The sequence below is a fragment of the Pseudochaenichthys georgianus genome, chromosome 1 (assembly GCF_902827115.2).
Source record: "Pseudochaenichthys georgianus chromosome 1, fPseGeo1.2, whole genome shotgun sequence".
In the NCBI taxonomy this organism is placed as follows: domain Eukaryota; kingdom Metazoa; phylum Chordata; class Actinopteri; order Perciformes; family Channichthyidae; genus Pseudochaenichthys; species Pseudochaenichthys georgianus.
In genome coordinates, this window is record NC_047503.1 from 14,877,317 (window position 1) to 14,893,005 (window position 15,689).

Sequence of the window (15,689 nt, forward strand, 5' to 3'; positions counted from 1 at the left end):
ATTACATTTTTTTTGTGATGTTGGATTTTCTCCATATCGCCCAGCCATACCCATGCATTAATGTTCACTATGATAGTATTTACTGTAATGTGATACATGTGCACAGTTGGTATATTTTATTTTCATTCATTTTGTAATCAAGCTAACTGGTTGACCTTGACAGTTTTCATGAAATGTTGTGAATATTTTATCCGCTGAATATACCCTTGTGAGCAGATTGCAGGCTGTTTATGAATTATGAAGTGTACTCTGCGGCTGTCATGTGGATGTTGTCAGTATAAATATATTTCATGAATATTAAGACGGAGGTTAAGTTTATAGAACAGTTTCTCTCCTGTACGCTGCACCGCACTGTCTGAGTGTGTTTCATCTCAGAGTGTGCCAGTAGGCGGCATGAGGTGATGAAGTGGTGAAGTTTGTTGTGTGTTGGCTCACACTGCGCCGGCAGACTGGGATGTTTCTGTCTGTGAACTGTGAATCAGCCAGTTGGTCCTCGTGTGTGTGTGTGTGTGTGTGTGTGTGTGTGTGTATTACCTTAACCAATCATAGAATCAGAGAGACGTACATTAATTTAACAACCTTTAACCTTTTTTTTTAACAACCTTTAATTTTTTTATTTCACAATGAAAAATCAGTGTTTATGTAACCATTTTTGCATATCCACATGAAGTATGACAATACATAATCACTTCTGGACAAGCCTTATTCAATTTCTTTTTTTTTATCCATTTCTTTCGCAAACAACAAAGTTTATACGGTAACACAGAGTACAAATGGTACCTGGGGCAAAGGGGAGTATGGGTAAATACACAGCACAACCAGAAAGAGCATAGAGCAAAATGACCCAACAGGATGACAGAAAAACACACGTAATAATAATAAAGCCCAAAATAATAACGGAATATAATAGAAAATAATAATATTAATAAAATAATAATAAAATAATAACAGCAGTATACAAGAGATTAAAGACAACTTTACATTTATACATAGTGGCCAGAGGCAGGCACCAGGAAGTGAAACAGTTAAACTTGTACAGACTGGATGATCTACGGTAGCTAACACGACTCAGTGCAGGGGGGAGTGGGCTCGTAAAGACGTCGGCCAAAGTGGGGACGAGGGACAACACAATAAAGAGGCACCTTATGAAGAGAGAGCAGCGTTGCTGGTTTTTCGACGGGAGAGCCATTTTGTTTATTAAACAGACCATATTTGTCTGGAAATTAAGATGTATTGATTTTTCATTGAGCAGCCGGCAGACGTTTGCCTTGTGCTTGTCAGGTTTTGCAAACAGCAAAGTGTGACTACATAGCCTTGACTGATATGCATTAGATAAATAGCCTTGACTATTTCAACACCTCACTTGAATGAGGCCATCAATACAAAAAAATTGTACCTTTCGTTTTTTATTTTCTTCTTTTTCTATACAAGTTGTGGTTCATGTTAAAAAAAAAGCGACTGTACAAGGTGTCTCATCAAGGGAAAAAAAACCTTTTGAGTCTACGACTTCATCATTCCACTGCTTTATTTTTTGTTGTTTTCTGCCACATTTTTCTTCTTAAAATATATTTTCCATTTATGCAAATGTATGTCACAGTAATATACAATTTAAGTGCTTCAGAAATGAAGAGGGACTTGTTTGTGAATGTGGTCAGACAGTGGGGGCGCAAATAGTACAGGTGTGTGTTCAGAGGGAGGCAACTCTTTGCCGAAAAGGGAGATGCTAAAGGAGGGATGCGTATTCTTTGGTCAGAGGATTGTTCCCGTAATGCCACAATAAACGCTGGCCAGCCACCAGGGCAGTTTACAAAAATGAATGATGTTTGAATTTTCCATAAGGGAAATACTCCAGACTCCAGCTCTGGAGAGTTGCCTTCCTAATTAAGTGATCTAGCAAATAGGATGGACAGGTAGGACAGATTAAAGGGAAGAGGAACACAGTGAAACTTTGTGAAATCACATCCAAACTGCACCTCGGGCAGATCACCGGCTCTTCTCCGTGTCGTAGGGTGGCAATGTTAGTTATTGGAGTATTGGTGACAGAAAAAAGTCCCAAGTGTCCTTACTCTTGCCTCTTATTGGGCCCACCTCTGCTACTGGATCCCTTTTTCCCTCCCTCCTTTTTAGCCTCCTCCCTCTCATTCAGAGAGTTGATCTGTCCCGCACACTCAGTGTCATTGTCCACCTCCTTGCTCTCTCCGTTCATCTGGGAGCTGTGAGGGTTGCTGGGCAGAGCTAAGTAGGGGTGCTGAGGCAAAGTGGGAGAGGGGGACGTGGACATGTTGACGGTTCCCTCCATGTGCATCCCCGCCGCCCCGTTGGTCAGGGCTCGGTACTTGAGGCGGAGCTTGTGGGGCAGGGCGGTGCCTTTGTACTCGGCTTGGAGCTCGCTGTGGGAGCTTGGAACTCCAGCCTCCTTCTGATGGTAGCTGCTGATGTCTGAGGAGGACGAGCAGGGGGACTCGTCGTCCGTGGAGCCCTCCTTGTCAGAGCTCCGAGGTTCCCCGTCACTGGAGAAGGTGTCTTTAGTGGAAGAGTTCTCCTGGTAGAAACCGCCTGCTCGTGGGCCTCCCTCGTACGTGAGAACCGGGGGCTCTTCGTCCAGAGTGTTGAGGTAGCCGTTGTGCTGTGGGAAGGAGGACTCACCCTCCTCCGTGTTGCGGGTCAGATCAGGGGCGAAGGGGTTCTGTTGGCTTTGCTGCAGACCGCCCTCCTGCCCCTGGTAGCTGTAGTGATGGTGGCTCTCGTGCTGTTGTTGCGTGTCGGGGTTGTACCTCTGCTGTATATCATCTGTGGACTCAGCACGACCTTCGGTGTAATCGTACTGAGGTGAATCCATGGTCTTTGTCCTCTCCAGCTTCTCAGCGACCTCTGTGATGTCTGAGAACTTGGAGGTGGAGGAGTGCTGCTGGGGTCTGCTCGGCTGCTCCTCGGCCCGCTGGGTGTCCATTGGGTAACAGCCGCTGCTGGAGCGGTACAGGATGACGCTCCTCTGCGCGGAGGTGGCTTGAGGAGCTGGACTGGAGGCCTTTACGTGGCACTGCTGCTGTTGCTGCGGCTGCTGCTGGTGGTGCTGGTAGTCCATGGCACTTTCAGCCAATGGGGCGTTCTGCTGGTGTGGAGAAACCAGGGCAGTGTGGTTGCCATGGTAAGCTCCATTCTGCAAACCATCGGGCATCGCCTTGCTTTCCAGGCCGGCCATCTCCATAGTTGCGGGCTCCGTCTTTATGTTGAAGCCCATTGGTTCTGGGCTGTCACTGGAGGAGTCGTCAGACATGTCGGAGATGGAGCCCCGTGGAGAGTACTGGTGGAGCGCGTTGTGGCACTCGCCGCGGCCCGACTGTTCGGTTTCAGACGAGTCTGAGTTCAGCATCACCTGGGATGCGCTGGAGTAGCCGCTGCTTGAGAGGTAGGGGTTGGGGGTGCCGTTGCCGCTCCCACTACTACTGTTGACACAAGCAGCGCTGTTGGATAACTGCTGACTTTTCTCCATGTAGGATGCCGTGCTGATGAGGCCGAAGCGCAACTTGAGCTGAAGGAGCTCCGTCTTTATGCGAACATTCTCCTCGTTCAGCGCCATGACGCGGTTCTCCAGCACCATGTCGTTGAGGCGCCGCTTTTCCCTTGAGCGCTTGGCTGCTTCATTGTTCTTCCTTCGCTTTTCCCAATAGGAAGCATCTTTCTTCTCGTCGGAAATGAACTCTCGCTTGCGACGGCTACTCGCATTGGACTTGGAACCTTTAGACTGGCGGCTGCTCCGCGGTCCTTCTTCCGGAGAAGCGGATCGGATGCTGCCGCTGTAGGAGGAAAAATTGTCGACATCCATTGCATTCTTGTTGCTGGTTGACGGGAGGTGTAGACCCAGACTTTCCATTTTTTCCTAGCTGTTGGCCAGAGTGTAACTCTAGCAAAGGGGGAAAGGGAAATTCAAAACAAGATGAGACGACTGCTTTGTTGCTGAGGACTAAGATGCAGGATCTGCAAAAATGTCTTGATGAGGTATTTTTGTTCCTTGAAGGGATAGCCTCATTGATTTCTGTTATTGTTCAATGTTCAAGTGTCCATATTCGCCAGGAAGATTAAAAAGAGGTGGAACTTCAGAAAAACTTCAGACATTGGACCAGTGTTCTGAACGGGGAAAGACAAAAAAGAAGTAGGTTTGTTTTCGATCAAAGAGTCTTTCAGCTGTGATCTCCTCAGTCTCTGGAGTCTTGTTGGAGTGGAGTTTGACTTTATCTTCTTCAATCTGTAGCAGAGCTGTGATGTCTGTCAGGCTGCTGCTCTCAGTGTCTTACGGAGGATGTAGGTCAGTCCGTCTACTTTGGGGGCTCCCTGAGGATCCGTTTCAGTGCTTCTGTTTGCTGACCACTTACTGAGAGAAAAGAGGGAGGGGAGAGAGAGAGAGAGAGACAGCGTCAGATTGGATGTAAAACCACTCAAACTCATAGTAACATATATTTACATTTAAGTGAAATTAGACTCATGAACTGTAGTACAAAGCTTTAGTTTGGGTCCCTTGCATGTAAGGGATCAATACACAGTGTGTCATCACACACACGCTGCTGCAGCTGGGATTAAACATACTGTATGTGCTGCTGCTGCAGAGCTATTGTGTAAGAAGTCATCACGTAACAGGACTAAAGAAGGCTGACCTGGAGCCAGCTCTGCAGAGACTGACAGATAAAGAGCTGAGGGAAGCACATAACGGACGGAGATAGGACCAATCAAAACCATTTTGATATGTAACTGCAATTATGGTACAGTACATTAAAAATACTACACATTTCTGCCTCTAAATTATATTTTATAAAATAAATCACGAGGGAGCAGATGAAATGCATCAAACTCAGGAGATCTCCGGCAATGCCTTTGTTGTAGTAGCCGTCACACTGTGCGAAATGACACAACTCCCCAGGCTGCTGCTGAACATCCTTACGCAGTGTCAAAATAACAGCAGGAAGCCTCGCTCACCGAACATGTCTTGCGATACCCACGCCGCTTAAACGCAGCACAGGGGGATGTTGACGACAGTCCGGCGTTACGTAATACTTAGATCTGCACTTGTTTTCGGCCACATGCTTCTGGTTCTCCTGCACTGCACAGCTGATATGCGGTGGTAATTAATAACACATCACTACACTGAACCCGGAGACCATGGTAAACAGGAAAACGTCTTTTTTTATGACACACACAGGGAAATTATCTAGGTCACTGTGCCTCTGGGTAACAATGACTCCTGCGGTGTCGATTTTCATGCTAACTGGAGTTAGCACGAATATGAACTTTTATCATCACTCGATTGTTTTATTACATAATCATCACGGTTTTCGGAGCCCCCCCCAAATTGGAATCATTGCAGCACAATTAGTTTCATGGAAGCTACGTTATGTTCAGTGATTTACTAGTCTCACCACTTCTGTTGCATTTAAAGATTGTCAACTCTAATGCGACATTTCACATTTTGAATATTGAAATAATACAAGAAGCACAAGTATGACTATTGGTACAGGAGCAGTATTAAGTATTTGCATTTTACTATTGTAGCCTTTGCCGCACCCTTTTTCATCCAGTATATCTCAAAAACTACGGTTCAAATTAAATATAATATACATCAGTTAAAGTATCTTATAACAGATTCCATGACCAGTCGATATTTCTGTCAGGACTTTGGTTCTTCATTTTGAGAGCTCTAACTTCAAACTTCCGAAAGTATAGTTGCAGAGGAATTTGGAAGCGTTGTTTAGGAGACACCAAGCCGCTACTAAATCCCATTTGGGCTGCCATATTTGTCTGATATCTTTCATGGTGTGAGCAGAGAAAGCTGATCTGAGCAAAGAAACCCTGCCGACGTCTTCAATTATTTCAACTGTGCTGTGATGGCAGGAGAGCTAAACAAACTCCTTATCCCAAAGAGAGTTGAACAAAGGTACTTGAGTTAAAGGTGGGGTAGGTAAGTTTCAGAAACCGGCTCGAGATACACTTTGTGTTATAGTCCATGGAATGCTCTTAACATCCCGATAGCAATGAATATCTGAAGTGCTTTGACAACAAATCCATAAAAAATGTTCATCTGTGGAAGCCGTAGCGCTGTAAAAAGCACGACCAATAATTTTAGCTAAAATAACTGGATGGCCTACCTGCCTGTCAGCCTTCCATCTGTGCACAAACTTATCTCCTGCCCTCATTGGTCATGTGCACGTTCGTGTGTGTTGGAGGAGGGGCTCTGTAAGGAAGTGGCAGATTTTTTCCGGCTGTGTATTTTCAAATTCTAGCGCACTCGAGCTGGTTTCTCCAAAATTACCTACCCCACCTTTAAACTAAACTGACTCACATCGACCTTCTTTCACTACGCTGCAGTGTATTGTTCCCTAATGAAAATACTTCTCACCATCGAGTCAATGCTACATAGCTATTTACTATGAAATATATCATAAGATTATTTAAATCATGTCTATTCTTTCCTCGCAGTCAATGACCCTGTTACATAATCTCATTTTTATAAAATCCGCATTGAGACCTTTGAACAGCTCGACTTCGGCCCTGAATAATTAACCATTTGTTTACACATGTCTGTATGTTGTAACTGAAAGTCTATGCTGCAGGCTATTCTTCAAACTGAATTTACCCTTCAGTGCCAAAGCAAGGATTTCACCGTCTCCGTCTCTCAAAGAACTGGAGTAAAGCTACACCATTTGGGAAGGGATTTGGACACAACCACCAACAGATGTGGACAAATGTGGGGTCAGCCCCTCCCTCTCTCACTAACCCTGAATATTTTTAATAAAGACTTTCAAGGGAAGGAGGAGGCGTGAAACAAAGGCGACGGGAAGGAAGCGCGCATACGTCTGCGTTGTCCCACTGACCTAGAAACGACACTAAGCAGAAACACTCCTCCTGTCTTTGACGGTGCGCCATTAAAATAGGTCAGTGGAGAGGGAGGCCAGGAGAGGAAAGTAAGGGAGTAACAGAGTGCACTCTAAAAATAGAGCGAGGTGAGGGGGGAGCAGAAGAGCGATGGGGTGACTTCAGTTTGTGGAAAGCAGAGGAATTGTATAGACTTGTACAGATAAAGGGACAAACTCCAATACGTCATCTGATTATGAAGCACCGGTGATCTTCATGCAACATTAATCCCAGCTCTTGGAAGACGCCTTGTGCAGCGCGGAGCAATACGAATCAATAGCAGATGAACGTCGGTAGGGAGAGATAGGGAGATGGTGTTGACGTCAGAGCACACACCCTTCTCTGCAGCCAAATTCACACATAACAGGCTCTCTCTCAGGACTGCATGGGGAGGGGCTGCCGTGGCTGCTCCTAACGTACGTGCTCTGAATGTCTCTTGTTGCAGAGCAAAGCTTGTGTAACGTGTGCATATTACATCGCAGCAGAAGCTACAGGTTAACTGGCCGTGTATGCTCTGCTAACTCCCCTATTTACCCTCCTCTATGTGCTCGGAACAAAGGCCAATACTTGAGCTACACAAAGAAGGGATTCTGGATATGGTACAATGTCTAATTGGCTTTTTCTGCAGAGGCTAATTTCCCATTTAAACCAATGATTAACTGCGGCCACTGTAAGCTGTCTGTTTCAGTCTTTCTGGCAGTGGAAAACACAGGTCTGAAGTAGTTCCCAGGCACTTGCCGCTCGGGGAGGAATGCCTCACCTCTGACCTCCTCTGAGGCAAGTGTGAGTAAAATGCTTGGCATCCTCTTCCCCTCCTCCATCCTTTAAGTGATCCAACACCACACACGTGGAGGGGGCCCCTAGCTAGGATCCTCCATTTTGCCAGAGAGCTTTTTGTGTCAAGAAACACAACTAGCAGACAGGAATCCAGACATTCCAGGTCATCGCCGAGGGCCATTTAACACTTCCTATTAGCAATACACTTCTACCTCCACTCGTGACAGAACACTAGATCTTACAGGTGAATGCACATGTTTCCAGATAAACAGGATCTTATGATATTTTCAATCTGTCTATAACACAATTGAGTTTAGCAACCTGAATTCCCCATACGGCATTAAAAAAGTATGCCTTCCTTCATAAAGTCTGTTAGTGTTTTGAAGATGACTTGGTCAAATAGTGACATGTGACCCATATTTTAAAAGCTACTTTTTATTTAACACTAATGAATAGACACTAAAGTGTAACAAACTAGGTCGCTGTGGTAACTAAAGGCTGTATGAATGAGTCCACAGTGTGCCCTGTTTCCTCCTTACCCAGATTCAGGTCTGACCTACATTCAGAGGTCTGGCTGGGAACGGAGCAAAGCAGACGGCTCTGAAACCAGACCAGCTGGCAGCGGCGGACTATATAGGAGCTCACCAGAACTCTGGCCCGGCCTCGCCAGACAGGGGCTTCCATGCATTACATCACATCCTGGATGTTCACTTGTTATTCTAATTTCAGTCACGCAAAGACAAAAGAAAACATACAATCTGGTTCACTTCTGCTTTTTTTCTTTGTTCCACGTTTTCTCTTGGAAGAGACAGACTGAGAAAGTTAAAAATAACTCACAGACACTCAACAGCTGTGTGACGTCATCGATGAAAGCATTTTTTAAATATCCATGTGCTTTAGGAAAAGGCATTTGGTGTTAACTGTGGTATGAATGATGGTAAAAGGGAGCAGGGCGGTGTAAAGGGGAATCAATTACAGGCCCCTGTGTGTCCCAGGAGAGAGATGCTGTTTATTGCTTCTCCCCGCTGTGTGCTGGTTATGTCATACCCTCCAACTCCCTCAAAGCATTGCTCTGTGCTTTACTTAACACAACTCATGAGGACAAGAAAAAAAGAAATCACCCAGTGACTCACTTTGAATGAAAAAAAACAGACGTTTTGTGACTGTTCTCTCCTTTGAACTTGAACACCTACAAATGTTGAAAAAATTCAGCACATGTTGAGAAAGGGAAGTTTCAAAGACACATACATATGAAACAAAAACATTATTTCGTTTTTTAATATATTACCTTGCATGTGTTCCCCCTGTAGTACTCTGTTATACTCCACAATGTTTAAAAACATATTTAAATGTACACCTGAAGTCCATCCTGAAAACATTGTGTGCATGTAATCTCTTTGTATATGTTCTACCTCCACTATGACATGAGTTTCACCTACATTTATTCAAATGTGGCATTAGCACTACCCTTTGTGCTTACCCATGCTTTAAACCAGACATGTGATTGCATCAGTCGACAGCCAAAAATACTATTGAGCGATCTAATCGATCAAAGGGATGTAGTGACCTACATATGGACGACATTCATAAAGCCTACAATCCGCAGCACGCCACGTGCAGGAGCTAATACAGTGTAGTATGCTACCCTGTGTGTCTGCATTAACCAGACAACACACAGCCAGCTCTGCCCCCATTCCCTGGAAAACACCACCGTAGAGGAAATAACCTCGCCTTGACATTGAGCACACAACGTGGGATATGGCCAACCACGTTTCCCAAATATTTTACATGTTTCGTGTAAATAACAATGAACAATGCGACAAAACCGGCAACAAAGTAGCACATTAGCGCCGGTAGTGCCGTGTTTAACGTTACAAAAGCGACCGCAAACGTCTCAAAGTCACGGCAGAGCCGAGAGTCGCCATGTGAACAATGACCGGCCACGAGCATCATGTCCTCACCTCAACACACCGCGGAAACACCAATATTACCATGAATGAAATACATAAACGGAGATAGAAACAGACAAAGACAAAAAGCAGCCTTGCGCTCAGTCATAACATACCTCTCCGTGTCCTAGAGGGGGGAGAAAGATTCCGGCTTCACCGACACAAAGCTGTCTCGCTCCCGTTTCCTCCTTTTCCTTGCGCGTGTGGAAGAAACCTCCCAAAAAAGCCAAAAAGTTTTCGTCTCCGTCTTCTGTCGCAGCTCGGCTGAGTGGCGGTGTGGTGAGAGGCTGTGCTGGATGCTGTTTCTGTCTCTTGGCTCTGGCTGCCTGTGTGTTGTGCGCTGCCGGACCCTTTGCTCCAGTTTCTCCGGCTCTCTTGCTAGAAATATGTGTTAGTAGGTCAGCGGTTGCATAACAGCTCTTAGGCTGCCTCGTCACGTTGTTGTCCTCTGTCTCTCCGCGCAAGAGTATCTCTCTGTTATTAGTCCCTCTCTTTTCCCCACCCCTCCATCCCTATCTCCACCTCTGCTCCATCATGCAATCCCATTTCTTTTTATAACTCGGCCCTGAATGCATGTTACACAGACATACATCATATTACTGAGATATAATAGCATGCAACAGCATGTCCTTGACCTGTGCAAGTGTACACTCACTGTTGCTCATTATAGCCTTTGTTCCTTTTATCATGGTTAATCAAGCAAATTGAATAAAATGTATTCTGAATAATTATAGGCTACTTCTTCTTTCACTATTTGCAAGCAAACTTTTGGAATTAACCTCAATGTGAACAGTTGAAACATTTGAAAGGAAATAAAGGAATTAATCGCAGACAATAAGGCCATATCATTTTGTGATCAATTTGTTTGAAACTGCCACTGTGGAGCTACTGGACATATTTAAATCATGTGCATTTAAAACAACATCAGAATTTAACTATGATGTGGAGGAAGTCTGATCTTTTACTTTGTTAATATTACAGTGTGTAACAATGCTCTCATGAGTCCTCCGTTCAAAAAGGATCAGCATCAAAATATTCTTAAGGTTTATCATTAGTAATGCATGATTGCTTTAACTTAAATGTTGCAGCTGGTAAAGGTGGAACTAATGTAAACACTTTACATACTGCCAGTCACCATACATAACACATATTCTATTATTAGGTGATTTTCAACTTGTATTAATTACCTCAATCACTTAATTTCAGCATTCATTGATTTTAGCATCAAGGTCATTGACAGTAGGATTCATTCTGGTTTATTAAAAAATGTTGTTTTGATACAATTGCAAAATGAGTCATAGGCTTTTTATTTTTCTCACTCATTTGGGATAAATATAAGACTATGTGTCAGCAGTGCATCACCGTGTGCAAAAGGACGGGATGTAGGTCACTGGGGACTGTTTAGAGAAATGCGGAGTGTGGTAACAGTTAATACCTCACCAACCCACTTATTACACTGCTAGATTATAAAGCATGTTGAATATTGGATGCACTGAGGAAATATTGTTGCCTCAGATCGATCGTGTATCGGTTCAGATCACAACATTTGAATGTTTTTGCACTGTCGAACAGAGTTTAACCCTTTGTTTGATTAATATGGTCTTTATTGTAAACAATAGAAATGTGGCCATGACCTGGTATTTTATGGTAATAATAACGTACATTCAGTAACAACAGTATAATTAATAAATACTGGATTATATCTAAGCTCATTTGAATATCATTTTCTTTTTTGAACAACCTATAAAACACACATTAAAACTATAGATCCCACACTGAAACCGCATCAATGCGAAGCAGCTTGAACCCACTCCCTTTTGTGTGTGTTTTTAATGTCAATTATTTATATTTGTTGTCCTTTGTGTGCACTTTTTTTGTAAAAGATTAACTACATATTCTTTTAAACATATCTGTTAAATTGAAGGGATACACCTAAAGCATTGTCACTACCCATGGCTATTACAATTAATATAAAACACTTAATAAAACATGGATAATCTCTAATAAAACCTGAATTATACCATTGTTTTTACCCTTACAGTCAATTTGTTTATGTTTAGTATATTTTGGTTTATCTGCTTGTGTGCTTTTCTATTATCCCATATCGCCCATTGTCCTCTCCACCACACATTTCATGAGCAGTTGCGTCAGCCCTGTTTTGGTATCAGACACACATCCACTTCCAACCCACTTTCTCACTCACATCCCTTCCCCCTACCTTGACTCAAAACACACATGCACTCATTCACCTCACCCACCACCACCACCATTAGACCATGTTGGGGGAAACAGTGGCCTTGAACTTGTCTAGCTCCTTCCCCCACCAGTGCTCTGTTTTCGCCACCAACCCCCAACGCACTGCTCCATCTCTTCAGCTGCCTCTGCATGCAGGCATTCCCTTGGCAACTGTGGTTTGGTGGTGCCTGCCTAGCAACCAGAAGGCTCTCGCTTCTGCCTATAAGGCTCGTGGCATGGGGGGGGGTTGGATGAAGATTGATTGCAGACAAAAGATCTCATGTGTATCTCCTGTTGTTGTTGTCATATATTTATATTTATATTTAATTTATATAGCGCTTCTCATCTGCCAAGACAAATCTCGAAGTGCTTCATACGGGGTCTCTGCTGCAGCGGTGTTACCTGTTTATCCTCACATGGTGGCATTAAGTATTATAATATATAATAATCGTCATGGCATTTTCATGCTCCTTCCTTGTGCTTGGCATTTTTTTTATTTTGTTTTAGTAAAGACAAAGGTCATTTAAAAGTGGTAATGCTTCACTTCCAATCTAGTGTGTGCAGAGTGTGTTGCAACAGCAGAAAGCACAATGGAGGAGATGACCTCTGTAGTAACACTTTGAATGAGTGAGGGAATGACCAATGATGATAGACACCTGGCACCACCTGGTGTTGATAAAAAAGACTGAAAACTGAAGAATGTACCTTTAACGAATAATGGCATTTGGGTCAAGGTTAATCATATTTTTTGCCAAAAATGAATAATTGTGTGTGTGTTTTGTGGCTTTTCTGGCCATTGCTTACAGAATATATTTCACAGCACCTCACCTGATGTCTATCTGCAGATGTATGCTCCATCCAGGTGTTAATGGATTCTGAACCTGTATCCTTCCCCTACATGAGGTCCAATCAGTCTCCACTGCAGCTGCCTTGATGCTAAAAATAGCTTCCGTACTGCTGACGTGAGTGATGACTCATGCAGAGTCTCACATCTCTTTCTGCATCCCTACACCACTCCCCTCTCCCTGGCACTGTCCGACACCCAACTCACCCCCTCGGCATATATCAGTAACCTTCATTCAGTTAGGGGGTGCTGACGAAAAGGTGGTTTGTCCAGTTTTAAAGCATTCATTAAAGAGGGTTATAAATCATTCCAGCACAAAAGGAAATGTGTGACATATACATACTCTTGCGCAGTGCACCTCTCCTCTCAGTGACTCAGAGCGCTCTCTCGCCCCTATTGGTCAGCTTTCTACTTTTACCCCAGCTTCTCCTTGCAATCTAAACATAGCTGAAAACATAACTTTAGTGCATATTTACAGATGTAACTCTTGAATACTGTATGTATGGCCAAACAAAAACAGCATCTAAGTTTATTCAAAAACATTTCAATCTCAAAGACAGTGTAAACTCTAGCGAAACTAATTGCAGATGGATTGTAATGTTATAAATATACAAGAAAAAAATCGATCACAACAGATTTACCTAAAATAAACTTTTATTTCCAGGTTCATTTCATTTATAGAAATCAGATACAGTAAGCAATATTAAGATCACAGAAACATAAAAGCTTTACAGTCTTTTGTGAAGTGAATATGGTGAAGTGTTGTACATTTGAACCGTGTACTATATGTTGTATACAAGTTAATGTCCAGTGTTTCTGATAGACCCGTTTGAACCCAGAAATAAATAGCGTTATTCAAATCTGAGAATTTTTTTCCAGGATATGTTTCATAAATGAATTTAATGTCACCTTGTAAAAACTTATTTAGATCAGACTTACAAAATGCCTTTGCCCCTCCAGGCTTCCGTAGATGAATCACACTGAAATCTCTTTTAGATTTGCATTTATTAGACATCATTAGTTTATTCAAAACTAATATGTTGGTGTTCTTTCTGATAGTGATTTGCCGACAATCACAGAACAAACACTTTCCTAAAAGAAGCTTTTCCAGTGAAACAGGTGTCAGTAAGGGTAAGACAACACATCCTCACTCCCAGGTCGGCCTATGTTGACGTTATGTCAAGTCCCCTGCCGGCTTTTTCCAACGCAAGGGGGGGGGGCCTTAGCGTCCATTTTCAACGCAAGGGGGGGGGCCTTAGCGTCCATTTTCAGCTTTCCGGGATGTCCATGTGCTTCTATGGACGCTCATGGAAGCACGGCATTCGTTTGTGTCGACTGCCCTTAAAGGCAATGTGAGCGTCCATTGATTTTACAGTGATATCTGCACTACTCATCGACTAAAAAACACCAGATTATCCTTGTTAATTACACAACATTGATTGGTTTAAATTGTGTGCAATGCTTTTGTATTTTTCCCCTTCGATTCGGAGAAACAAATCTTTTTTCGGAGTAAAGGATGGCAGAAGACACTACACTACCCAGAATCCCCAGCTATCATTTCTCCCTGCAGAAAAAGAAAACATGGCCGAACTGCGTTTTATTCTGGGTGTAAAATGCCTATTTTAAAGTTAGTTTGGCCATTAAAATGCGTTTTGATGTCATTTGATGTGAGAAATATGAGTTGTTATTTCAGATTATGTGTGCAGTGGATGTACATGATCTTTAGTTTGCTAGTTATTACGAAGATTACTTCAGGAAATTGCGTCCAACGTTTTCATTGTTACCAAGGTGGTTGCTAGGGACGCTGCTATCGATATTATTTCTGTTATGTTGTGTAACTGTTTAATGGTGTTATCTTTATTGCTACCCCCTTCCCCGTCAATGTATAGTGTTGGTCCACAGCGCAAACATATTAGTTTAACAAAATCCGCATCTAAAGATACGTTATTTCCCCCTCTGCAATTCCAGTCTCACATCTCACAGCACATCGTCATTAACAAATACCGGAAACAGACCGAAAACATTTAAAAAAAATAAAATAATACCTTATTCCGAGTGTGCTTGCTTTCTCTTTGAAAGTCATCACATAACGGCATTGTAATACACGGTTCGGCTGCATTAAATATTACATATCTGCCGTAGTTCTGTATTTATAGCCCTGATGAGAAGACAAACATGAGGAACTGAAAACGTCCCTGCTGAAAAAACCAGCATGGACCAGCATGGACTTCAAGCTGGTCCAAGCTGGTCCATGCTGGTCCAAGCTGGTCATTATGCTGGTGGACCAGCATGGACCAGCATGGACCAGCTTGGACCAGCTTGGACCAGCATGGACACCAGCATGAACCAGCAGGGACCAGCATGGACTGCTGGTCGTTATGCTGGTCTGCTGGCGCAAAAACCGTTATTCCAGCATGGACCATCATGAACTTCATGCTGGTCCATGCTATAACATGGTATGAAAAAAAAAAAATCTATTATTATTAAGATGGCATGAAATACAAAAACATACCAATATTTCAGTTATACATAACATAAATAACTGCAAATTCATAGAATATCTATATTAAATACATTTGTTCACTCACACCCAAAAGATTACTGTTAAAAAAACACAATATTAGATCTATCTTGCAGCATAAAATAATTATGACATTGACTTCAAAATGTAGCTTTTTACTATTTTCGACCATATATAGCAATTTCTCATGTTTGTCTTTACAAATACAAATGCATTTTGTTTTTGCGAATCATTGATCTATTCCATAAAGAAAAAAATACCCCACAAGCAATGGCATTACGTAAACAAACATTTAAAGAGTTAAAATTCTGATAAATGTAGAATTTCTTTGAAAGAATTGCAATGATATACGGTTGAAATAAGGAGTAATAGCATATAGAAAGCTTATATTCTTGCATTGCTATAATGCATTTCAAAACTATAGACCTTTTAAAAAGTCACTATGAGACATGGTCCATCT

At 42.8% G+C, this 15,689-nt stretch overlaps 1 protein-coding gene across 1 annotated transcript; it reads right to left on the reverse strand.

The window, feature by feature from the left end:
- Positions 1 to 604: 604 nt before the first annotated feature.
- On the reverse strand, positions 605 to 10,184 carry LOC117452508 (nuclear factor interleukin-3-regulated protein-like). Its single transcript, XM_034091233.1, has 2 exons — positions 9,746 to 10,184; positions 605 to 4,372 (listed from the first exon to the last, which is right to left on the reverse strand). The coding sequence occupies exon 2, from the start codon at positions 3,872 to 3,874 to the stop codon at positions 2,063 to 2,065; it is 1,812 nt and encodes a 603-aa protein (XP_033947124.1). The 5' UTR covers positions 3,875 to 4,372; positions 9,746 to 10,184; the 3' UTR covers positions 605 to 2,062.
- Positions 10,185 to 15,689: the final 5,505 nt, after the last annotated feature.